The 27,514-nt window shown below is 38.8% G+C and overlaps 1 protein-coding gene across 1 annotated transcript in view; it reads right to left on the minus strand.

The window, feature by feature from the left end:
* Positions 1-3,460: 3,460 nt before the first annotated feature.
* Positions 3,461-27,514, minus strand: part of LOC122797831 (vomeronasal type-2 receptor 26-like) — a 109,148-nt gene continuing 85,094 nt past the window's right edge. The window contains exon 3 of the mRNA XM_044066354.1: positions 3,461-4,359. Coding sequence (XP_043922289.1) covers positions 3,461-4,359 — 899 coding nt within the window. The remainder of the gene's footprint in view (positions 4,360-27,514) is intronic.

The raw sequence follows: 27,514 nt of genomic DNA on the forward strand, positions 1-27,514 counted from the left end.
TGGCCATTAGCCTAGTAACTTCCTATGATCCTATAATGGAAGAAAAATGAATAATTCACAGTACTGGGGGGATCCTGACAACAGTGCAAGAAGGAAGATGGTTTATGTTTTGAAGGAGCTGAATCTGGAAGATTTAGGCCAAATGATCAGAAAGCAGGTGAGGTCTTTAGATAAGGCAACAAAATTGAGAGTGCTCATTTTCCAGTTTGAAGATTTTGAGTGAGATGTTAAAGGAAAAAAGAAATTAATTTGAAAACTAAGATATGAGTCGAAAGTGTGAACATGCACACTGAGAGAAACAAAGTCAGCTAAAGGGGTAGGGATGGAGCCAAGAGTAAACAACATTAACCCCTATTCAAAAACATACTTTGCAACAAATTACATTCATGTTCAAAATCAGAGTTGTCAGAAATCATACGTGCTGCCCAAACCATTTGACCTTTGATTACAGCACGCTTTTGATGAGTTGGATGACAACTAGTATGGTAAACTCTAGAAAAGAAGTTGATTTTGATATGGCATCAATAAACAATGGGATATCTACAGGATCACCTTTCCACAAACAGAACATATCATCTTGGTACCTAGTGTACCAAGATATGTTACTCTGAAAAAGTGGAATTTTGAACAAGCGGGTATGCTCCCAATGGGCCATGACCATATTGGCAAAACTACCACCACAGGGAGACCCCATGGCCACTCCTGATTTTTGCAAGAATCTGTGACATCAGTATAAATTTGACAGGACAGACTCTGTTTATACTTGCTCTTCCTGGTTGTCTGTTGTATAATTTTTGTTGTAAATGGAGGACTAATAGTAACTAATCTGCAGTCTAAAATAAATAGACTGCCTTTAATACAAATGCTAACGTTCTTCTTCTTCCTTATGGTTTTGTTTCAGTTTGACCAAATGCTGCTGTAACCCATGTACTGAAATCATGAAAACAGCATAGCAGTGTGCTTTTATGGCATTTAGGACACAATCTAACAACCTTAAAAAACAAACAAACATTAAGTAGATTTTAGGGGCAGCCCTACCCCTTTAATAGAATAGAATAGCATATATGTATGTGCCAGACTGATTCTAAGCATTTTTCCCAAGAATTATATTATGCAAGAATACCATTTGCAACTAACAGGGTAGGTCCAGTAATCTTCTGTATCACCTGTTTCACTGACCTCTACCGGCCTCTGCCTTGCACAATGGTTGTATATTCAGCTGGAGTGACCTGTGCACTGAGATGCTGTAAAATTAAGTGCCATGTAATGAAATCATGTAACAACCAACTGCAAGAGTAAATTTCATATCCTCTTTGTGATCTACTCTTGCAATGTATTACAGAGAGGATATAAAGCCCCAATATCTTCACAGCTTCATAAATGAATGAATGTTGGTGCTGCATTTCCTTGCCATCAGCACCTATTAATGATATCCCTTAACAGCTTCTGCCAAGGGCAGTTGTCCCTGTTTGCACTCCCTGCACTTAAAGCTCCACCCTTTTTATTAAACTTTACTTCTTATGTAGTTCTTCTTTTGCAAACTGCAAGTACATTTCATTCATACATTGCAAGTCCCAGCTTTTTGTCACATGGACAGGGATTACACCAGTGACTTTGTTGATACTATTCACAAACAAATTCTGAGTGGTAGCGGGAATACATATGCACCCATTTAAATAAACTAACAGGGACTAATTCTCAAAGGGGCTGACAACCAGCCTTTACAATATGGTACACCACTATTCAGTGGATACCAAACCTAAAAAGCAAATTTTAGTGAAAAACTAGAAAACTGCTTTTCATAGGTTCATAGGTAGGTACTAGGCTATCAGTCTAATGGCCTACACAAGCCTAGCCAACAAGGTTCCCTGGCTTACGCCACCCAAGAAAGTTATTTTCCTGTGCCACTGATGAGCAGACACACAGAAGTGATCCCCGGGGTGTATTTCCTATTTCCCATCCACTCATCAAGACTTTTCTTGAAGAGTGCTAATGAAGAACTTTGCTTGACATAGATGGGTAGCCTGTTCCAGAGTATAGGATGTCTCTGGGACAGGAATCTATCCCTCCAGCATGTTCTGTTTATTGTGGGTGACAAGGTTTAGGTCCCTAGAGTGTGTAGCTTGGAGAGATTGGGATTTCTTTAGGTGTAGCATGTCCAACAGCTCTGGGTTTGACATAGCTTTAATACTGAACCTTTGATTGACAAATTTGGTGATGGCCCAAGGTTTTCCTACAAGTCAACGAATAACTTAAAAATGTTTGTTTGAGAGAAAGAACAGTAATAGTCCCAAGTCTATGAGAATAACTAAATGTGGAGCCTGCAATCAATGTAGATTTATTGATTCTTCTCCCAGCAGTATCATTCCTGGGTATCCAAGGGTGATCCCATCTCTAAGACAGTACAAATGTTACAGTATGTTATGTTCCTATGTATACACAACGTGACACATTCTATATGGAAAAAAACAGAAAGGAAAATTCAGTTGCATATTTATTAACGTATACAATATGGCTAACAGAGATGACAATAAAAAGTCAGATTTTATTGTGGAAAAAGTAGAAAGGAGTGAGTGAGGGGAAACTGTAAATACACTCTGGAACACAGGGAACTGCTTTGACATTAGATTGACATTGGGTATTTTTCTAGTGTTAAATGATAACATTTCAAATGCCCCCGTGTTTACATTAATAATATCAAGGAGAGCTAGACTGTGATTGGTGAACTGGTGATTATTGCATGTTTTTAATTGCTTTGTAAAGGTTGTGCCTTGATAATTATTTTTTTATTTTTATTTTTTATTTTTATGAAGTCCTGGCTGAATTAACGACTGAAATTAGTAAATAAATCAAGGAAATTGTGCATGTTTATTATTATTTTAGTTACACAGAGAAATTAACAAATAAATCAAGCTGATTAGGTAACAAACACTTTTGATAAGCTTTAGTTACTAGAAGGGAAACTGATGTTTTATGCTGTACAGCAATAAGACAATAATAGGAGAAGAATATTCATCTCTTGACTGTAGCCTCTGAAAAAAATTGACCCAGAACATTATGGCAAACTATTTTACTTTGATTATACACTGGATAAAAACCTTTTTACCCCAATACTTCCAAACATGCACTGGGTATTTGATATTTAACCTATATGCATCTGAAACTTATAGTTCATTCAATGCATTCACCCATTCTCCAGTTTAATATATTTTAACACATAAATTGGTGTTGATGGTTCCAGCACTCATGATGCCACAGGCTAGCCATTCCTGCAGAAGATGTAATATCAGCTGAGATTAGCTTTAAGTACAAACTGACATCAAAAACTGATATTAGATAAATTACATATTCCAATACATTAACAGAAAAATAAACACATGAGAAATTTTGTTTAAAATAACAGCACTTAAAATGACACTGTAAGAAACAGTACAACTTGTATTAGTTATATGGTACAAATTTATTTCCCTGTTAATTTTTCTCTCGTGTTCTTGTAAGGTTTAAGTAAAATAATGTAACATTTGGGGATGAATATACAAACAAGTAAGGCCACACTTGAAGACAGGATGGCAAACACCTCCACAGCAACCATGTTCTTTCCTTTGGTGCTCAGGTAGGCTGGGATAAATGATAGCCATACACTAATAAACACAAGCATGCTGAATGTAATATGTTTAGCTTCATTAAACCTATCAGGCAAATTTCTTGCAAAGAAAGCGACAATAAAACAAGTGCTGGCTAAGAATCCCAAATAACCCAGCATGCAGTAGAACATAATGGTAGAACCTTCATGGCATTCGATTATTATTTTTCCAGTTTCAGACTTCATATTATGCTGTGGGAATGGAGCAGCAGTACACAACCAGATTACACATATAATAATCTGCAGCAAGGAACTAAAGGAAACAATATAGCAGGGTATCCACCTCGATCCCACCCACCTTTTTAGTTTACTGGATGGTTTAGTAGCATTAAAGGCAATGATGACAGTAACAGTCTTTGCCAGGACAGAGGAAATGCAAACAGAAAATATTACACCAAAAGCTGTTTGGCGGACGAGGCAGTTAATTTTCATAGGACGGCCAATGAATATCAAAGAACAGAGAAAGCACAGAGTAAGTGAGACAAGCACAATATAGCTGACCTCTTGGTTGTTGGCTCTAACTATTGGGGTGTCATGGAACTTAACAAAGATACCAAGGACAGATACAGTAATGTATGAAGCGGCAATTGATGCAATGGTTAAAGATAAACCCAATGAATCTTCAAAGGCGAGGAAATCAGTGGTTTTAGCAATGCATTTCTCTCGTTTATCATCTGACCAGAGATGTTCAGGGCACCTCATGCATTCACTCGTACCTGAAAGACAAAATTGTTGTCCAATAGGTCAGATAAAGACAGGGGAATATATTTATTTTCTCCATGAGGAAATACATTGACAACTGTTTTAACTTATTAATGCCAAAGAGGAATGAAGAAACTCGACAGCTCTGGCAAACTTTTCACTAAGTGTTCCATGAAAATATATAACATTTATCACTGAAGCATTTGAAAACATTTGAAAATTAAAATTTTAAACATTTGAAAACATTTGAAAATTAAAATTTTAAACATTTGAAAACATTTGAAAATTAAAAGACCAAAAACTAAGCAGGTAAGTAAGACTCGTTCATGGACTCAGTTCAGCCATGACCTGAGGCAAAATGGCAACAATAACTTAACAGTAAGAATGTAAATATAATACAACAAAAGTGTAAAAAAAAATAAAAAATAAAATCAATAATTGATCAAACAGCTAGAGAAGTAGAGTATCGTTAGATCCCTTATCCCAATGTGGCAACTATTCTGTGGTGATATGACATGCCATTGTTATGTCATAGATATAAACTGTGAGCCAATCCCTGTAAATAAGTCCAGTATCAAACAAACACATGTCTGATTCAAGAACTTCAGAACACTAGCTAAAATCATGTTTTATGCTTCCCTGAGGTGTTCTCTGACTTCTGAAATAGTCTGAGATGATCATAACTTCATCAGGTTGTCTTTTCCCTGAGTCTGGTGCAGATTTGTACAACCATGTCTCCCCAAATGCGAGACTGAAAAATAGATGCAAAAAATCCTTTTGGAAAGGTATAATTTGAACATGTTCAAAAGTTTGCTGTAAAAATAACAAGATGTCATCAAAATATGGTTCAAAGATAACTCAACCCTGAGAATAAGAAGTTCTTTTAGGTGAAGTATTATGTCCAGGAGACGGTAGTAATCGAGCAACACAGTATCTCCACTCAGTCCCTTGTTTAGACCATTATAGAAATCCACTGGCAAAGGAGGGTGGCCTAATGGTTAAGCTGTTTGCCTTGCAAACACAAGGTGCATAGTTTGATTCTCACAAGGGATAATTGGCTAGGCTTAAAATGGCTTGCAAGGGCAGTTAGCTTAGTATGAACCTATGATCCTTACAGGCTGCAGCAAGAGCAAGGAGCTACTCCAGTACCATTTATACCAGCTTCATCTTGTCCACCTGTAAAGGGTGTATCCAGTATTAAACAGTACCCTGCTGAATGCAGGCTGCTTTCACAAATAAGAGAACAGGGCCACACTTATTCTTATATTGCACCTACAAAACTTTACAGACGGTTAACTTTTTATGCATTCCCAGCTCCATCTTACCCCTTCCTGTAAAGGATGAAGACAACATAAAAGTGCACCTTGCTGGTTGCAGGCCACTTTGAACATCTAGAGAATGGGACCCCACCTCATTTATATTGTGAACCACCTACACGCCTTGCAGTCAACTAATTATTTTTAAGTATACTCTATCCATTGTTACTATTTTATTAAGTGCACCTACCCCAGTGTGACCCTCTAGCTATCCCAAAGCTCTCCTCACTCTCTGTTTTGTGGAAGGATTTTCAGAATGCCCCAAAGAGCCTTTTGCTTTTTATAAGAACATTTATTCACCTGACACCTGCCTCACATAGATAGCAAAGACAGATTCACTGAAGCTAGTGTTTTCATTTAGCAATTAGACCACTTGGCATTACATATATCATGTAGTACAGTAACACACCTTAGACGGGATGACCCCATAAGTACCACTTCAGAATACCTATCTCAACCTACATCCTGGCAGTGTGTACAGGTGCATCTACAGACAATGACTTTAGCTGGCTGCAGTCTCACAACACCCCATCCCATGATTAGTCCTTCTATTCTGCCAGAGTCAACATCAGTGGAAAAGTTTAGAGCAACATCCATATCTAATGTTTTTGACCATTACCATATTTGACATGTCTTCTCATTTTCACTTTAGGCCAAAGCAGAGGATATATCTCCAATGCTTTCCTTATTCTTTTAAGCATTTTATATACTCCAACTTAAACAATAAGCATTTTATTGTAATCTGCGTCCTGCATTATGTTCATCTCATAGCCTCAGTGCTCATGTGCACACTAATTGGCTACTGCTGTTTCAGAATGCGTCCAGTTTGGTCTGCTCTGCTTACATTCCTCAAACACCCCCATGGTCTTACTTTTATTCTTACTTAACTGCACCCCTCCACTCAATTTACCAACACTGTTTGGTCAAAACAATTAAATTCATCATTGCGTAAACTTTCCCTGTCTATACCCTAAATCACACTGTGCATCCTCAAACTAACTACTCTTACAAAAGCTACCTCTGCTGACAAACAGTTCTGCTCTTTTATCAGTCACTTCTAATTAGCTTTCCTCTATGATCCCTTCCTACTTAGCCTATCTCCTCTATGATCCCTTCCTACTTAGCCTATCTGCTCTATGATCCCTTCCTACTTAGCCTATCTCCTCTATGATCCCTTCCTACTTAGCCTATCTGCTCTATGATCCCTTCCTACTTAGCCTATCTGCTCTATGATCCCTTCCTACTTAGCCTATCTCCTCTATGATCCCTTTCTACTTAGCCTGTCTCCTCTATGATCCCTTTCTACTTAGCCTATCTCCTCTGTGATCCCTTATTACTTAGCCTGTCTCCTCTATGATCCCTTCCTACTTAGCCTATCTCCTCTATGATCCCTTCCTACTTAGCCTATCTCCCTCATTCTGTGTTCTGAGTAATTTACAAACCTTAACAGCACATCTTTCCCAGTGCTTTCAGTCCAGTATCACTACCTCACTGAATGTCAGTGCCACCTCACCAGCTCCACTCCCATAGGTTCATAGGTGTGTACCAGGCTAACAACCACAAGGGCCATTTTAAGCCTAGCCATGCATCTCCGATCTCTAACAAGTTCTGATACCCTTGTTGATAGGTGTAAGCAGGGGCTTGGGAGATGAAAAGTTTACAAGCAGGGGCCTAGGAGATGAACCACGTACAGGCTGCCTGTATCATTACAGACATATGTGCCAAACCAAGGATCAGTTTCCTGTTCCCAGTCCAATTGTCTAAGTTGCACTTAAATTGTGTTATGGAGAAACTCTGCTTCATAAAGATAGGGAGCCCGGCCTAGAGATGGTGTAGTCACTGGGATACATACCTGTCTCTCCAGCAGGTCATATTTATATCACAACCAAGGTTTAAGACTTTAGAATGGGTAATTCTGGTGCTGTTTGTTTTGTGGATATGCAGGAGTTCTATTAGAGTAGACTCTGACAATGCCTTGCATGCCAGGCATAGATCTTCCCTCAACAGCCTGTAGGAGACAGAATACAGGGATAGGGCCTTGAGGCAGTCTGCATAGGTGTATTCTTTAAGTGGGAAAACTCTGTGGATTTTTCAAATTTTTGGATGTGTTTGGTTAGGTACATACCAAAGACGGCACTGTACTCAATGATAAATCCGATGAATGCTGAATACAGTGGAACAATGACCTCCTTGGACCTAGGTGCCGTATATTTGTTTATAAATTGCACAGCATAGAATGATTTTCTCACTACTGCAGACACATGATGGTCAAAGGCAAGATTACTTTCTATGTGTGTCCCCAAGTCCCTCACTACTGGGTCAGCTCTTAGGATTGTATTGTCAATATGAGAGTTTCCAAGGGTGGATGACTTTTTAAAAGATACTGTTATGTATTTCTTGGCATATACTTTTAGAAGGTCTATATTAGCAAATCAAAAAAACATTTATGCGAATACCTAAACGTCGACACCTATAATGCGAACCGCAAAAATCCCGAATGCACTAAACAGAGAAAAATAAAATACTGAACTGTCATAGTCGGCAATCCCCACCACCCGCTATATACTGCCTACCCAAACAAAATAAATAAACCACATACATACACTAACCAAACACTACTTCTAACCTAAAGTAAAGCACCAAAACCCTACTTGTAACCCTACACTAAACCCCACATACACAACTTACTATGCACTATCCTTAACTCCTCCCTAACCCTAAGGTCCATAACTACCGCACACGTCCCCTACAGACATACACCCCAAAAAATAAATAATACACCTACATACATTTAACAAAACCTTACTTCCAACACTACACTAAACCCCCACATACACAACTATCTATGCACTATCCTTAATCCCTCCCTAACCCTAAGGTCCGTAACTACCTCACACTTCCCCTACAGACATACACCCAAAAAAAATAAATAATACACATACATGTAGTTAAATAAAACCCTACTTCTAACACTACACTAAAACTTACATACATTACCTATCTATTAACTTACCTTAACCCACATCCTAACTCTAAAGTCTTATCTATCGCACACTTACTTTACAGAGCTATACCGCAGACAGGCCAACCATTGCACTTCGACATTTGAATTTTCGCTATTTTGGACATTTCCGTATTTCGCACAATACGTGTCGCTCTTTTCGTATTCACGACTACGGTCTTTTGATCTGGTAATATGAACCCCTTTTTGACCATAGCTCTGACACAAATTATTTGTCTGTGACAACCCTTCATGGAGAACTTTAGTGTCAGTGGGGGATTCTATGTCTGCTCCTAATTTGCAATCATCTGCAAATTTAGTTAGTCTGAGGACCTTGACATTGACGTAGACTTCAAAGAAGTAAATGACAACAAGGAGCAGTCTCAGAATTGATCCCTGAGGGACTCCTCAATTCTAACTTCCTGGGCCCTGTAGTTGAGCCAGCTGGCTATTCACTGGGTGACATAAGGGTTTATACCTAATCTCTTAAGTTTGTCAACAATACATGAGTGGGGCATTGTGTCAACTGCCTTGGCCAGGAAAAAGGTAGGCAGTGTGAACTCTTTTGACTTCATCAATTGCTTTGGTGACCTTCTCAAAGAAGTCCACCAGGATGAGTAGACATGATCTGCCCTTGATGAAGCCAAATGGGACTGGGTAAAACAGTGGTACAATCAATGACTGTGTATGGCATAGAAACCTGGATAGCCACTGGCAAATCTTAGGCTATCAGTCTGCAGATTTTTACGCATCTAGGTAATTACTAGAGGTCAAAATCAAACACTGTACCTTGCATTTGTGAGATAAATACCTTAACCATTATGCCAACCACCTCCCAAATTTACATACACTTTTCCTGTTAAGCATCTTCTCCCTTTTAACAAGGAAAAACAAGAATGTAACCAGCAGCTACAACCTTAGCTCCTTAACTATAAACCCATTGCACCTGTACCACTCCACAAAGTATCATTTCTCCCATGGACACATTTCCCACACCAACTCCAAACCCTAATCCCCCACAAACCCTATCTCTTTTGTACCACATTAAATTCCAAATTCACATAAAACCACACACAACCTACATCAAACAACAAGAAATGCATATCTGTGTACATGGCCCAAATTCCTATTTAAACGTTTTTCCATCATAATTCTCTTATTTCTGCAAGGAAACATTGACCCCAAACCCAGGACCAATCTCATTAGTACAAAAGTACTGTTTTACAAAACATGCCACACTTAAATTGTGTCTATGTAATGCAGACAACATCAAAAATAAATTGAAGCACCTTGTCACCTTCATAGCTACCTAGTCCCCAATGTTATTGCCATCACCTAATTGTGGATCAACTATGATACCTCACCAATTTTTACATCCCTGGCTAACAATATGCCCTAAATAATAGACCACAAAGGTCTTGGGGGTTGCCCCTTGATTTGATAGAGACCATACTTACAAATACAGCAACAGGACAGTCACTTCTCAGAATATGGTCCAAACCAGTTAACTGCTACATAACCCCCCCCAAGTTACAGGCCCAGATTTCTACATAACAGCAGCCTACCTCTGTCCACCCTCTTTCCCTAGCCAGAACACTACAGTTAGTCAGCTCCATCATGGAAACCATCGCTTTATCTATGAACCTAATAATTATGGGAGATTTCAACCTTAAGCTATTACTCAGCAATAGCCTATACATTTATGATCGTCTAGCAGACAATGGCATAAGCCAAATCATCACACAGCCAGTAAGATCCAATGTTAAAAGTAGCAAGTATTCCCTCCTCAACCTAGTTATTACTAACATTCCCTTCTAAATTTCATACATTATCATAATCTATCATCACTAAGTGACCACTGTCCATAATGTTCACAACCCATCAGTCTCCTAGATTAATACCATTTAGACCCAAGTATCCTAAAATACTTATCAAACCAACAATAGTACTTTCACAACATGATTGGATATATATTCATACCATCCGAGACCAGATGCAACAGCTAATGGCATTGCCACTGCCCCTCAGTTATTCAAATAAGACTTTCCTTATCTTCTACTTTGTACAGAAACCAAACTACACAAGATGGACAATAAAGGTATTTAAATCCCTCCTCAAACTAAAAGAATAAGCCTTTAGAGGTTATAAACAAACCATCTGTGAAGTTAGAGTTATTAACCTACAAAAGATGGCCAAAAAGAGCATTAGGTGTCATATGTCAATACACCTACAAAAGTATCAGTCCAGCTACTACAACCATTACCAAAAATGTATGCCCCTGACCAAATCAGACAATTAGATACAAGAACAGCACTAACTGCAACAACAGCTACATAACAGCACTAACTGCAACAACAGCTACATAACAGCACTAACTGCAACAACAGCTACATAACAGCACTAACTGCAACAACAGCTACATAACTAAGAGTTGCCTGCTGTCACCACATAACTTTCTCTATCTCAGTTCACACAAGTATCCTCCCTCTAACCTACAAACTCCTCATTGCTAGATTCACACCTATCAGAATTTTGTACTCTTTCTACATCAAAGCAGTTAAACCAACTGAAATTGAAAACATCATCAACAAAATCCAAGATGGCACTCCCTCAGGAACAGATAGTCTGCACCAATGGGTTATAAAGACCTGTGCAGAATATATAACTCACCTGATGACACACTTTTACAATCTCTGTCTGTGTCATAACATCTGCCTCAAAATATGGAAAAACGCAAATTAGACCAATTCTGAAAAGTAAACATTCCTTCCCTGTTCAGACTTTAAACCTAAAACTGTACTCCATGCAGTTGGCAAGATCACTGAAAAATTAACATGCAACCAACTTTTAACCTATATAGTGAACATCTATGAGCTAATCAGCATTGATCTGTTAACCAGCTTACTGTGTAATTTAATTTAATCCTGATTTACGCTCAGGATTAACTCTAACCTGTGGAACGTGTTTAACTTGCTTACTTATGTAATCACTGTAAATAGTCTGTTTGTAATATGTAATGCTGGTATTATGTAATGCTGTATCTGCTTACCCTTGGAGCTTTTCTCCCCGGGCCTCCGCTGAAAATGGACATGCATCCAGTCGGACTATCCCAGTCAACAAACGTAAAATAAAATAAAATAAATAAATAATTGCAGCAAATTGACAGACACCTTGATCCTACTGGATAACATCCCAGTTGCTGTGCACAAGGGCCAACTTACAGAGGCCACCTTTGTAAACCTAATCAAAGCATTTCACACTGACAATCGCTCCCTGCTTAGCAGTGTTCTACTACAACATTGCGTCAGCAGTAACGATACGCACTGGTCCAGGAACTTTCTCACAGGCTGAGTATTCAGTGGTAAAATTGGGTCTTCAAATTCAGCTAAAGCTACACTTCTCAACAGGGTCCTTCAGGACTGGGTTCCTTCTCCACTCGTACGTTAACAAGCTTCCACTTAAATATCTTCAGCTCCCTATTCTACCGTGTGCAGAGAACATGTCATTGAAATGGTCATCTATAGATCATGCTCTTCCTGGAACAACATTAATACCCAGCTTCAGCACGATCTACTGTCCCTTACCACATTAATAAATTCAAAAAAAGCTTCTCTTTAACACAAATAAAACAAATGCTATCATTTTTGGACCTCACAAAAACTGGAATTTGCTTCCTCACTCTTAGCAATTCCTCACCATGACAAAATCCCAGTATACCTCCCCATTCAAATACTTAGGGATTTGGCCACTCTATAACCAAAAATTTAAATTCCACATCCATAAAACAAAAGCTAAGATACCTCAAGGACTGTTTTGGGGCCAGGAAGATCTCTCACTTTTTACCCCCTGCAGGAAGTGAAATCATTGGGAAAGGCATGCTCCTCACTCAGCTGAACAGGCCCTTCCAGTAATTATTTTGCCTGCCTCTAAAAACATATTACAGCTCTACAAATTGCTGCCAACAAAAATATTCCACTTGATTTCCTAGTATCTAGAATTTAGTACCACTGGTCAGTCATTAAAAAATATAACTGTCTCCCTGTTCAACAGAAGGCCTGACATCTTCTCAAGTCTCTTGTTTAAGCTGTGGAATAAAATACCTTTACCTGCCTTGCTAACTGATTTGCTATATGAGAAAGAATGTATAACCTCAGGTCTCACACTAACCATTACCCTCTATTCCTATCTACCTCATCACACCAAAACATGCAGCGATCAAAGCTTCTCTGCTCTAGGCTCTGTGCCCTGACAATCCTTGCAATCCTCCCTCCGTTAGGAACTCCTCCAATCTCCTTGAATTCAGAAAAAACTCTCAAGTGTAACTGTAGTTTGTAGAGCCCCAGTAGAAATTAATATAAAAGAAAATGCTTCCTCAAAAGTAACCTGTTAGACTTTCTTCCTTCACTTCTTCCTATCTTAAATACCATATCTTTAAATTTTATTGTATTATTTTACTGTCTTATGTTTTACACCCGGATGAACCAGAAATAGATCCTTGTGGATCTGTACTCTACCCTGTCAACAAAGTTAAATAAAATAAATAATATTAAATAAATATATCAATAAATCAAAGAATAAATGTGAGAGAGTTTAAAACTAACAGAGCCCTTGCAGCGACTGGAGGCTGGTTGGTCTTGGAGATGGACAAATAATAATGTTCTTGTTCTAGTCATGTGGAAATGAAAGAAGAAATCTTACTTTCCATTGTCTGAGTCCATAACCTTTTGTGGTGTGAGCTGAGTACAATAAAGGGAGGGTTGCATTTAAACTCAGATATAAGTACATGCAAATCTAATGCCTAGCAGAGCATGCCTAAATGGGGAACTTGATAATCTCTGTGCAACTTTAAGCTGATTCAGGCTCCTCTGAACTGTCCCTTTCATGTACAGTTTAAAGAAAAGTGGCTGTCTGAGCTATGCTCCAATATATTTTTGTCAGTCTGCCTGCTGAAGTGAGATACAATCCCAGTCAAAAACAGTGGCATTCGCATTGTGGGTAGTTTCTTGGTGTGTTGAAAACCATTATATTTTATTTGTTCAGGTTAATTAGTAACTTGTTTTTAATAAATGTGTTCCAAACTAGGTTGAAATCTACATGGTTGATTTTACAATATATTGGAAAAGGACCGTGTTCTTAAAACGGTTCCCTATCAGAAGCCTGAAACACTATAAGCCTGAAAATCAAAATCCTGAAACCAAAAGCCTGAAAATTCAAAATCCCGAAAACCCAAAATCCTGAAACTCAAAATCCTGAAAACACAAATAATGCTAATATGTCACTATAAAGACACTAATATCTACCAACTGACCCTGACCCTAACCCTAACCCTAAGGTCCGTCACTATCACACACTCACCTGACCCGCGCCCTAACCCTAACTCACTTAAACCACCCCTAACCCCAATATTTGTCACTATTGCATACATGCCTAACCTGCACCCTAACCCTAACTCACTTAAACCGCCCCTAACCCTAACATAAAACCAACCGCACACTTACCTGAACCCAACGCATGACCTAACACCACAGGGCTAACAATAGCAAAGCCACAATGACGCCAGTATGTCCATTTTGTGTTTTCAGGATTTTGAGTTTCAGGATTTTGGGTTTTCGGGATTTTGAATTTTCAGGCTTTTGGTTTCAGGATTTTGATTTTCAGGCTTATAGTGTTTCAGGCTTCTGATAGGGAACCTCTTAAAACATCTGTGTTATCAGTAAAGTGTTACCTTCACCAAAATGAGATTTGAGGGCAATTTATTAAAACAAAACAGTGAAATACAGAAGTCCAAGTATTAACCCTTGTGAAACTCCTTCCTTTTTTTTACTCAAATGATTTTAATTTTGATGAAATAACACAATAATTTAATACATTCATAACATTCAATAACTATTTACAGTATTTACATTCAGCCTAACAAAACGGATTCAGATAAAAACATTTGTAGTTAAATTATAAGTTAATATATAAACTATGATAGTTAGAGTTTGGTTCCATCTGTAGGGTATCAATCAAATTCAAAACTTTCCTCCACGGATTATTAACCAATGGCTTAGGAAAAGTTCTTAACTCTTTAGTTCTTTTCTCCATTAGTATGCATTTCTTCAGTGATGATAGGAATTCCTCCATTGTGGGTGGAACTCCTTCCTTAAAGACTGAATAGATGCAAAAGATCCTGTTGAAAAGATGAACCAGTTCAAAATGCTGTTGCAAAAACTACAGGATGCCAATAGCTTTAGTAGTGTTTAGTTCTTTATTTATTCTTTGTAATTGTTTACTGGGAAGGTCTAACTGGGCACACAGAGTGGGGTCACTGGGAAAAAAAGCTCCATACAGTCTATATAACAGTGTTGTACATGGTAGAACATGTAGCACGTAACATTTTAGATACATACAAAACAGTAAGGCTGCATATACTCTAAAACACTCATCAGTTTTATAAAAGGTATATATATATATGACATATGAGATAAAACAGAACACATAAGTATGGAAAAGAAAGTGACAGTAAAGTGCAAGAAATACTTGGCAATTCCAATAAGTGTTAAGACAAATGGGTGTCTTCAGAGGAATGAAAAGATATGGGGGTGATAACCTGCGTCAGGGTTAGCCACCTGTCGGTGTGAACCTTGCCTTTAGATGATTGTCACTGTTGAGGTGACACCCAGGCCCATGTGAAAAAATGGGAAAAGGGGTTGTGGATTCTTGGATGGTTGGTTGGAGGGATGAAGGGAAATGATATGAAGGTGAGTGACAGAGGACAGTGGCCAAAGTAAGTGCAGTGCAGTGTGGCAACAAGCTCTTCAACACAAGTCCTTTTTATGTACAATATATTCTAAGGGAGAAGCCGTAGCACAGTATAAGAGAGAGAATGAGAGAGAAACGCAAGAGAGTGAGAGCTGACAGGGTCCAGAGTAGACAAGTACCGAGGCTAGCCCAGTGTAGAGCAGGAGTCAGGTCATGGGTCTTGGACGTGTTATTTGATTCAGTGTTTAAAAGGATATCCAGCTGGCAGTTTGTTTGAATGGAAGTGGTAAGGACTCCCACAATCTGATAACACATGTGCAGAGAGTTTCTCCAGCTGTGTTGTTAGTCTTTGTTATTTGGAGAAGTAGTTGGTCAGGAGAGTGATGTGCTCTGTTTGGGTAACATAGTGATAGCATGCATAATTGTATGGGGCATTCCTCTGGTTTATAGGTACGTTTGCATGTGGTAACAAGTTGTGAAAGGGATAAGGCCTGGAATAGCTCTACCCAAGGGAGCTGTTTGAATGCCAGTTTCAGAGTTTCATCTATAGTAACTCCTACGACCTTTGTATTAATAACTAACTAAATGTTGGTGCTGTTTGAGGGAGTTATGGTAAAAAGAGCTTTGTGTTCAAGGTGTTACGTTCGAGTGAATAATATTTCCTTTTCTTTTTAGGGTTTAGGAGTAAATGGCAGTCTGAAAGCCATTTTTCAATAGAAGTGAGGGGGACTTGGGTTAGTCACTGTAGTTTATTATGTCTTTTGACAGACCAGATAAGCATACATTCATCATCATATTGCACTATAGTGGCATGTTTACTGGCTGTTTGTACCTTATTTATAAAAATGCTAAATAATAATGGATTGATAACTGAACCTTGTGGGACACCAACAGTTACAGGGAGAATGGTAGAAAAGGAATTTTTATATTTTAGAGCCTGTGATCTGCTAGACAGATTTCAAACCAGGGAAGAGATGGTGGAGCATGACCAAAGAATGAAAGTGTTCATATCAGATTTGTATGTGAACATGCCAAAGGGTTTAGAAAAATAAAGCAATACAGCAGATACTAAGCTGTCCATGTTTCTGTTTTTATTTACAGTTGTAATGAATCTGAGTGGAGCAGTATTGGTACTATGGTTTTAATGGAAAACATGTTGTGTATGGGACAAAATGTTGTAATCTGAGATGTATTTAAGTAGCTGGAAGTGACAACATTTTTCAAGTACTTCAGATAATGATGATAAAGTGGGTATGGGCCTGTGCTTAGTGAGGTCTTTGTTGGGTCACCTTTATACAGGGGTAATGTATATGATTTTTACATGCAATGGTATACAGGTTTGCTTTATGGAGGAGTTTATTAGGATGAAACATGAGATATGCTATGGTGTTTGCAGCTACTTTTAAGTATTCAGCTGGAAGGTTATTGTAGGAGTTGGTTTAAAGCGGACCAGAGAAGTTTGGGTGGTTTGTAGAGGACCAGAAAAATTTTGGATTAATATGATTAGTTATGCTTTTTGTGTGCATATAATAGGTTTTCTTTTCTTCTTTGATTTTTGTGGTATTCCTGATGTGTTTGAAAGTTTGGTTATTTTTACCCATGTTTTCTTGGCTGTATGTCTCTGTTTTCTAAGGTGTTTGGTTATTTTTGGATAGCCAGGCGGTAGGAATTACTTTGACCCTTTTTGTTCTGATTGGAGTTAGTTAATTCAGGGTGTTTAAGAAGGTAGCGTTAAATAAAGATACAGCATCATGTAACGGAAGACCATATAAGGGATTCCAGTTGAAGAGCTTTAGGCATGGTATGAATATGTCCTTATTGAAAATGAATAGGTTTTGAGCTCTCGGTTATAGTGATACTGTTTTATTATGTTAGTATGTTTCTGATAATAGAGATTGGCAGGTGGACTGGGAAGTAACTACTGGCAATTATTTTGTTTTTGGCATTAGAAAGTGTGCAATCAATGGCTGAGTTTATACTGGAGCTTTTGTTGTGCCAGGTTGGGCTGGAGATGTGGTGGCTGAAGCCACATAGGTTCCTGACATTGTTAGAGTGGTTACTTTTAAGTGTTAGCCAGTCAGTATTAAAGTTTCAAATTATAAATGTTTCAAAGGCCCAGTGAAAGACATTTATGGTAGTCTTAATGTTGCTGCCTGGGGGCAAGTGTAATTCTATAATGCATAGATCCTTATGATTATTAAGTACCATTGCTGAGATGAGAATATTCAGCATTTGTTAGATAGGGAGGCCTTGTAAGAAGAAGAGAGAGGCCATTGGCATTTAGGCACATCACCACACTACCCACCTTTTTCTTTAATCTATCTTGCCTGAGTATGCTATATCCTGGAGGTATGATTTCTTTATGTTTTAAATCTTGTTTTAGTTATTTTCAGCAGCTAAAAATTATATCAGAGGTGTGTGATGAGCCATCCAGGCATGGAATTCTGCAGTCTTATTACGAATTATATAGATTTACTTGGAATTGATGTACACCTGCTGAGGTTGATAAGTTTGTGGATGTAAAGATGGCACTGGCAGAAGTTACTTGGTTAACTTGAGCATGGTGTGATGGCCAAAGTTTTGGATTGATATCATCACAAGGTTTTGGAAAGTGATGGAACTTGAGGATAGTGAGATAGATACTTGAGTGTTATCTTGCTGTGGGTAGTTTGCTTCAGGAGTAGTTGTTCTGGAGCTGGGATGGCTTTTCTGGTGATGAGGATAAACATAGTATTAAATAGGTTAGTTGCTATGGGAAAGTGGCACTGGAAGTTGTTATGGATTACTGCTGTGTACTGAAAGATGGTTAGAGGTTTGTTGAACATAATGTTGAAAAGATGTGGAGTGAGTTAGCAATGCAAGAGCTATTAGTAAGAGTAGCTGGATGGCTTGCTTGGGAAGAGGTTGTTTGGGACAGAATTAAATCAAATGCACTGAACTGAACTGTTCATCGATATAGAGCTGTTAATTTTAACAATTTTTTTGTATTATCTACTACCTACCAAAAGCTTCTAGAATGAGTGATAGGTACGATGGTGGGTAAGATGATTAGCTCAAGTGGGTGTTTTAGAGCTTTGTAAGTAAAGAAGGTATGCAGAATAGAGCAGGAGTTAGAAATGGATAGTGGTATACTGTCTGAGTGATCATAGGGGAAAACATCATCAGAGACATAATTAAGATAGTGGTGTTGGAGACTGGAATATATCTGAGGTATAGAGAAGACAGGATCAAGAGAGGATATGAGGTGTATTAGGACAGTGATATGGAAATCACTTTGGTTGTGTAAAGAGGTTTGGGCAGTAATGCGAATACAAGTTATACAGTTTAATTGTAGAAGAGGTAGGGAGAATGGGAATTAGGGTACGGGAGGGGAACAGGAGCAGATTAAGAAAAGAAGTCTGTTAGACGGCAGAGCAGTCCTGAGATAAGAGTAGAACAGAAGAGGTAGATCAGATATTTTCAAAAAAGGGAGTTATATTATGAAAATATTAATAGCATTTCAGTAAGGAAGTGCAAGAGAAAGAGAGAAGAAGGGCAGCACCTTAGTGCACAGTCGGTGCTGCTATCTTGGTGACCTGGATGGCTTGTGCCCTGATTAAATCTGTTGGTTGGGCTAAACATAACAGGAAGCAGGCATAGGGTCTTTTACTTAGAGCTGGAAAGCCATAGTCTTCCAAAATGGAGAAGGAAAGGAGAAAGGCTAAGAGTGAAAGCTACAGAGTACCGAAATCTCACAAAAAGACTCTGTAAGAGAAGAAATAGTTGTTATACACTTGGAGGAAGGAGGTCTGAAAACTTCTAAATTGCTGGAGATGATGGATTGAGATGAGATGACATGAACAAGAAGAGAAGAGAAGAGAAGACTAGTGGTTAGAATCAAAGGAAAGATTACTGTGTAAGCTGGAGTAGTATGGTGCATGGCATGCTGGGAGAAGTAACAGATAAGGTGTTTCCAGATGAATCAGGAAAAGGAGACACTAGATGTGCACAAACGAAAAATGCAACATATTTCAAATATAACTGAATGGGAAACTGGGAACAGTGAAGTACTGGGTCAACCTAAAGCATTTTTTTGGCGATGAGAAAAACATGTTGCAAGCTTGTAATAAAAGATGTGGTCAATGTGGGGAAAGGGTACATGCCATAAAAAATGTAGGCCTAAGTGTAAAAATGCAATGAATGTGGACATTTTTGTCCTTTACTACAAAAGGAAATATTGGATGAAGAAGAAGAGAATATCTCAGAAGAAAGAAAGTCTGAGGATAATAGAAGATACTGGTGGAAAAAGTATTATGGGGTTATAATTGAGAAGGAAAATGGCCTAATATGGGAAAGACGATGGGAATGAGAAAGGAAATGTTTTACAAACAGAAACTATTATTTTGCTAGATAAAAATAGATATGTAGCATTAGGCATGTAAAAGGGAGAGAGGAGCAATTTGAGACAGGAGAAAAACATACTGCCTGATCATTTGGGGGATGTTGAAGAGTAAGAAAATATAAAATAAAACTGGAAATAAGAAAGATGCAAAAAGGAAATGGATCACTTATGAATACTCTCATTAAATGTAAACAGCATTTAAATGATATTAGAGGTGTAGTAGTGACTGGAGGGTGTTAGCAATGAGTGTGGAGGTTATAAGTTGTTAGATAAGACTCAAGGCAATATGGGGTAAAAAGGTTATATGGTCAGTGGGGAGTGGTATATGTTCAGCAATATATTTTTAAAGTGATAGAGATACTGGATGTGATGGTTGTTGTACCTGGAAGACTAATGCTATATAAGATAAGGAAAATATAAGGAAAAGGGGAAATATATGCAAGGATAGCTATAGTTTTTATATACACCAATATGACGGAGAGAAAAAGATGTCTGTGGAGCATAAATACATTGTCCTATTAGATATGTCAGTTATTATGATGGGAGATTTTAAATACAGTTTGAGAAAGGAGAGGAGAAAAATAGAGCAATATATTAAAGTAATTGGAAAAGTTATAACGCATGAAAGATTGAAAACAGGGAAAAATAAAGAATTGCCGTGCAAAAGGGGGACTTGCAGAACTTAAAAAGGATGTTTAAGAAATAACAGGTGGGGTAGAAAGTGCTGGGTTTTCGGATCACAGAGCAGTATGGGTAAAAATAAGAGTTGACAGTGAAGCAATAAAAGAAGAGAAAGAAATAAAAAGAACGGAGAGATTGTTAAAACAGATGAGACGAAAAGGCAACAAAAGATTTTATGGGAAGAGTATATGACAATGAGAGGGCATAATGAAAAGGGACAGTGCTTATAAAAAAATACTTTTCATTTTGATAAAAAGAGTGAAGCAAAGGCATATGAAAGATAGCATATAATAAAATAATGAAAACAGACTTGCAAATTAAATAAAATTATATGGTGATAGAATAAGAGAAATATAAAGACAGATGTGTGAAAATTTAGATAAAAAGTTACAAATATGTGTACTTTTATTTTACATTTGTTAACTGGGAATGAAGCCAATTTTCAGCAGAGATCAGGGGAGAAAGGCACCAGATGCATGTCTTTGCAACATGGGAGGAAACCAAAGCACCCGGAGAAAACCCACGTGAATGCGAGGAGGACATGCAGACTCTGCATAGAAGGCACCACAGCCAAGAATCGAACTGGAAAAGCTCTTACTGTGAGGTGACAACACTACCGCTGAACCACTGTGTCATCTGTGTTGTTTTACTTACTGATTGCCATTTGTTTACCATGAGACTCTGTCTGGATTTGCAGTCCCACTTGCAGATGATGGCCAAGGAGAAAATCTCCTTGAACAAAAAATTACAATATCACATTTTCATAGATTCAGAAAGAGAAACATTTACATATTGCAGGACTTTACAGTTTTAGATTAATATAAGTAGTTTGAGAAACATTATAACAGTATTTATAGGGATGATAGCTAAGAAAATAAGAGCATGATGATAAAAAATGGGAGTGATGCATAAGAAGTAAACGAAGGAAGGAAGTAAATATTGTGAGAAGAAATAGCCAGGGAATTATTATGGCTAGGCTTGTATAGGCCCTACGGCCGATAGTCTAGTATCAACTTATGAACCTATGAACCTATGAACCTATAAGAAGGAAAGTAAAAGGAGAGTCAGATGTCAGCAGTGTAGGAGTGGGAAATGACATAGCAAAAATGAAGTGGAGATAAGTGAAAGATGTAGAGTAAGTGGGGAGTAGGTAAGAGGGGAGATATGCTGGTACTGGCTGCAGGGAGAAGGTGGACAGATTCTGAGTGTGTGGTATAGGCATATTGAGGGAAGAGGCAGTTTATTATTGAGTAAAGAGAGTGTAGATTGAGTGAAATGGGTATTGAATTGGGTGAATATACAGTCAGTGTGTTATTGTTAGTGGCTGGTGATGGGGTGTTGGTTTGTCTGGGGTAAAGCTGACTTTTTAGAGTTCACCAGAATTGTTTGTTTTTGTTGATGCCTGTTTTACAGCTTTTGAAAGTGATTGGTTTTGTCAGATTTGATTTTTTGCTTAGTACGAATTCTAAGTTGCCTAAAAATTTGCCAGTTTTATTGTCTTTTATTTTTGACCCATGTTTTCTAGGCCTTGTCTCTATTTTGCATCAGTTGCATGGCATCTTTTGTGAGACAAGAGGCAAGATTATTTTTTTATTTTTTTACTCATTATTGAAGCTAGTTCATTTCGGATGGTAATGAATATGCGATTGAAATGGCTACTGGCTTTTTCTAATTGTACCTTTTTTGCAGAGTTCCAGCTGTATTTGTGGATGTTGTGTGTAAAGATTTCTTTGTTAAAGGAGATGAGTTTATATATTTGTTTTAAGGGTCTATATCAGATAATTAAATTTTTAAGAGTTCGAACACCATATGGTCGAGACCATATGTTCGAACTCTTAAAAGTTCGAAAATCAAATAAAAAAAAACCCAGAAAAAAACTACCTGAAAGCTTAAGAAGAGGGCAAGCCCCCTGCACCCCCCACACCCCCTGCTCTTTAAATATACCAACTCCAAGATCGCACTACAGTGCAGACAATGAAAAACTTCCATTGCCGCACTGTACGGGGATCTCCATTGAAACTTTGAACTTTTAAAAGTTCGATCATATGATATCGACCATATGATGTTCGAACTTTTAAAAGTTCGACAACGTGATAGGAACCCTTGTTTTAAGACTATATGCTATCAATCTTTTCAACAATTCCATGATTCACTTCTTAATGTTCCTGTAGCAGAGAATTCCAAACTGAAGTAAAGAATAATGTATCTTTTCATACTGATATCATAAAAGCTCTAGTTTTGCTAGATGCATTCAATTTTACCACAGCTTACTATAAGTTCTCCTCCATCATTGTTCATAACAGAGACAACAGTGATTTTTTTTCCTGCACCATTGACTATATGCAAGTTATGGGTAGCAAAGAGATGCCTGCTAAAAATACAAGTTCTGCTGTCTGTAGAATAAAGTCCGACTGGTTCAGGGTGACTGGTAAATGTTAGATTTACATCAAAAAGTTAGTACAAGAGACCTGTTTTCTAGACTTGAAATAAGAGTTGACCCAGTAGTCAGGGACTTGCGGACACACATAGACAATAATCTAGCCTTTGACCATCAAGTGTCTACAATAGTGAGGAAATCATTCTATGTTGTGTAATTTATAAACAAAGGTATGGCATCTAGGTCCAAAGAAGTCATTGTTTCACTATATTCAGTATTCATCAGACCTATCATTGAGTACAAGGACCCATTTGGTATGTACCTAACCAGGCATATCTAATAACTGGAACATCCAGAGATATTCCTCATTAAAAGAATCCAGGGCATAAGTAACATGTCTTATGCAGTCTGCCTCAAGGCCCTACTCCTGTATTCTGTCTCCTACAGGCTGTTGAGGGGAGATCTGTGCCTGGCATACAAGGCATTGTCAGACCTCACTCTGATGGACCTTATGTATATCTGCAAACCAAACAACACCAAAATTACCTGTTCTAATGACTTAAACCTTGCTTGGGATATAAATAGGACCTACTGGACAGACGTATGTATATTTCAGAGACTACCTCTTCTCTGGAACAGGCTCCCCATCCATGTGAATCAGAGTTCCTCCCTAACAAAATTTAAGTGTAACTTGGACAATTGGATGGGAACAGGAAATTCATCACTTGCTTGGCACCTATGTCTTTAATGGACACAGGCAGCATGTAAATGGTTAATCTCCCAGGCCACTACTTGCAAATGTTTCATCTCTCAGGCCCCTGCTTGTAAATGTTTCATCTCCCCATCCCCTGCTTACACTTATCAAGGTTAACATAACTTGACAGAGATTTGGGATGCATGGCTAGGCTTAAAAAGGCTCTTGTGGTCATTAGCTTAGTACACACCTATGAACCTATGCTTAGGTTTGTGGTTAGTCTGTCTGACAATGAAGGTGGGTACGTGTTCACTGATGGTGTCACCAAGACAGCCAGTAGTGCTGATTTTGGAGGGGGAGTTTGCTAGGATCCAGTCTAAGAAGGCATTAATACATGTGATATTAGAGTTTGAATGGCTTGGCTTAAAAAAGGCTCTAGGGCCATTAGCCTAGTGACCTCCTGTGATCCTATAAAAATGACTGCTTGTTATTATGCTTGCAGATTCTGATTAGATGGCCGTTGAATTGGGTGAAACCATGGATATTAATGGATAGAGAAGGGTTAGAGTCAATACTGTGTACTTTACATTGAAGTACCCTAGCATAGTAGTTTCATTTTTATATTGTGAGAAAAACAGTCTAGGATATCTTCTAGAACTGGGATGTTGCTACCAGGAGGAATATATTTGATGAGTTGGAGAAATTAGATAATTATTTCAGCATTATGGAAACTGGAGTGTGAGGTGTTATTATAGAAGATGGTTATGGCTCCGGCTTTCTCATGTTTCCTGTCATTTCTTAATATATTATAGACTGGGGAAAGAATTTCCTCATCTTTGGTGACAAGTTTTAACCAGGTTTCAGTTGCTACAAGTATGTCTGGAGTGTGTATTGCTATGTATGAATGTAGATCTGGCAGCTTGTTGAAGAGACTTTGTAGGTTAAGACTTATAATAAGTAGATTGTTGTTTTATTTAGAGGGAGAAATGAGTTTGGGTGGGGTAGAAGTGATATCTGTTGAGAGGGTCCCAGGTTGAGATCGATATTATATCCAAGAGCAAGGAGAAGTGAGGAGTAGTTGTGCTAAGAGCATAAGCTGTATTTATTTTTGACCTTTGGGTTACATATTTTTGACCTTCAGGATGTGGGGTTGATATGTTTTTTTTATGTGTTTATTTCATGAAGGACAGAGATGTTCGTAGGTTCATAGGTTGGTACTAGGCTATTGGCCCTACGGCCTATACAAGCCTAGCCATAATAATTCTCTGGCTATTTCTTCCCACAGTATTTACTTCCCTGGAACCCTGTCTAGCAGGGTGACTGACATGATCCATGGGGTGAATTTGCTATCTCTCATGCAATCATCAAGGTTCCTTTTGAAGAGGCCCAAAGAGGTGCTCTGCTTGACATGTATGGGCAGTCTATTTCAGAGTCTGGGGAGTCTCTGGGTCAGGAACCTATCCCTCTAGCATGTTTTGTTCATTGTGATGACAAGGTTTAGATCCCTGGAGTGTGTGTCTCTGAGGGATTGGGATTTCTTTAAGTGTAACGTTTCCAACAGCTCTGGGTTTGACATGGCCTTGTATGTTAAGCAGAGATTGCCTCTGAGTAGAAGATATGCGACAGAGTATAGCTGGAATTTTTTTAGATGGTCAGCATAGGGCATCTGCTTTAGGCCTGTGATTCTTCTTGTGAGGTATTTCTGTGGTCTTTCCAGTTGTTGCAGATGTCTTGTGAAGTACATACCAAATGGGGCATTGTATTCTATAATGGGTCTAATGAGGGATGAGTACAGTGGGACAATGACCTCCTTTTTTCTGGATGAAAATCCCTTAGTGATGACGTGTGCCACATAGAAGGCTTTCCTGACTGTTGTGGCAATGTGGTTATCGAAGGTGAGACCACTGCCCACCTGTGTCCCTAAGTCTCTTATCACACTTTCAGTGTTTAGTGTACTGCCACCTGCGTGGTAATTCACGGGCACATGTTTTTTCCCCAAAGGCGATAACTATACATTTCTTGGCATTGAGCTTGAGCCCATGGCTTTGGCACCAAGCATCTGTTTCTGTAAGGCCCTTTTGTAGAATTTCCACATCATTTGGGGTTTTAATAATGGCTCTCAGTTTGCAGTCATCTGTGAACTTTGCTAGTCAGAGTCCCTTAGTGCTGGCCTGTACTTCAGCGAAGTAGATGCCAAACAAGAGCGGTCCCAGGACTGAACCCTGAGGTACTCCACTTGTCACTTGTCTGGAGCTGGATTTGGAGTCAGCTACTTTTACAGCATGGGTTCTGTCAGTAAGCCAGTTGGCAACCCATTGAGTGATGTAGGGATTAATGCCCAGCTTAGTAAGTTTATCTATGATTCCAGAGCGGGGGATGGTGTCGAAGGCCTTGGCAAGGTCCAGATAGGCTGTGTGGGCCACCTTATCCTTGTCCATGGCTCTGGAGACTGATTTGAAGAAGTCAATCAGGTTCAGGAGACAAGATCGGCCCTTCACGAACCCAAATTGCATGGGGTCCAGTGTTTGAAGGTTGCCAGTGTCTTTGTTTATAAGTTCCATATAATACTTTCCATGGCCTTGCAGATCAGGCTCGTCAGACTGATGGGGCGGTGGCTCCCTGGATCCAAGGTGAATCCCCCCCTTGTGGAGCGGGATAACTGTAGCTGTGCACCACTCAGTGGGCATGAAGCCTGAGGTGAGGCTATAATTAAACATGACAGTTAGGTGAGGTGCCAGTTCATTTTGTAGTTCATGTAGTACACAGCCTAGGATGTCATCTGGTCCCATGGATGCTGTATTCTTAGCATTGGAGAGTGCGTTTTTTACCTGTGTGGCCGTTATTACCGGAATTTGGCAATCTTTTGGTATTGAGATGGGCCCTTTTGGGGGTGAGGGGGGTGAAGTTTGCACTGAATTGATCTGCCAGGATATTGGCAATATCCTTGGGATCAGTATATTTAATGCCATTCTGTTGTAGCTCAGAGCAGGTCTGAGCATTACCATTTATATTCTTGACATAGCTATAGAATGCCTTGTGGTTGTGTTTGGAATCTTTGGCAATTTTATTTTCGTAATTAGCTTTGGAGGATTTTATGAGGGATCTCCGCTTCTTACTGAGGCTGGTAAGGGAGTTTTTTGCATCCTGGGATTTTTCTCTTTTCTGCAACAGTTTCTTCTTTTTGTTGTAAAGTTTGTTTATGGCAAGGGACCACCAGATTGGCTTCATTTTTTGGAGGAGAGCATCTTGGTTCTATTGGGGATGGCATGATTCATGCACGAGTGGATGTGCTCATACAGTGCCTTAATGTAGGATTCAGCAGTTGAACTTTCAGTTCCTGTCTGCATGGGTATCATGAAGTTTGTCACTTCTGACTTAAGTAGCATGAAGATGGCTTTGGAGTAGTTTTTTACAGAGGTTTCCTTACTGGGGGGTGGGGGTGGGATGTGGATGTCAAGGGTGATTAGCTTATGGTCAGACCTGATCAATGAGGGGCTGACTATAGGTGTGGAGCATTGATTTCCCATGTTGTTAATGACCAGGTCTAGGATATTGGATCCCCTGGTGGGACTAAGGATTAGTTGATCCAGGGCGTTGGAATTTATGAATTCCAAGAACCGTTGGGCAAAGGTGTTGGCACATGAGTAGTTTTCCCAGTTAATGGCAGGGTAGGTGAACTCACCCAGTGTTAGGGTGTTTGGTTGTATCTTAATATTTTCCAGTATTTTTAGAAAGGTGCAGTGAGAATCTTGGGGCATGGTGGGGGAATCTGTCATGAGCTACAATATGGATTGCAGTCTTACCTAGTGTTAGTTGCACCTGGAGAATTTCAGATGCATTGTGTTAGGCAACTAGCCTGGTATAGTGAATATCCTTAGTGAATATGGACACTCCTCCACCTTTAGTGTTTTGGTCCTGATTTGGTGGCCGAAAAGTGTGATTAGAGTTGTAGCCTGGTATTGCAGGGGTGCTCTC

Source organism: Protopterus annectens, chromosome 3.part1, assembly GCF_019279795.1.
Source record: "Protopterus annectens isolate FY-2018-M chromosome 3.part1, PAN1.0, whole genome shotgun sequence".
Lineage (NCBI taxonomy): Eukaryota > Metazoa > Chordata > Ceratodontiformes > Protopteridae > Protopterus > Protopterus annectens.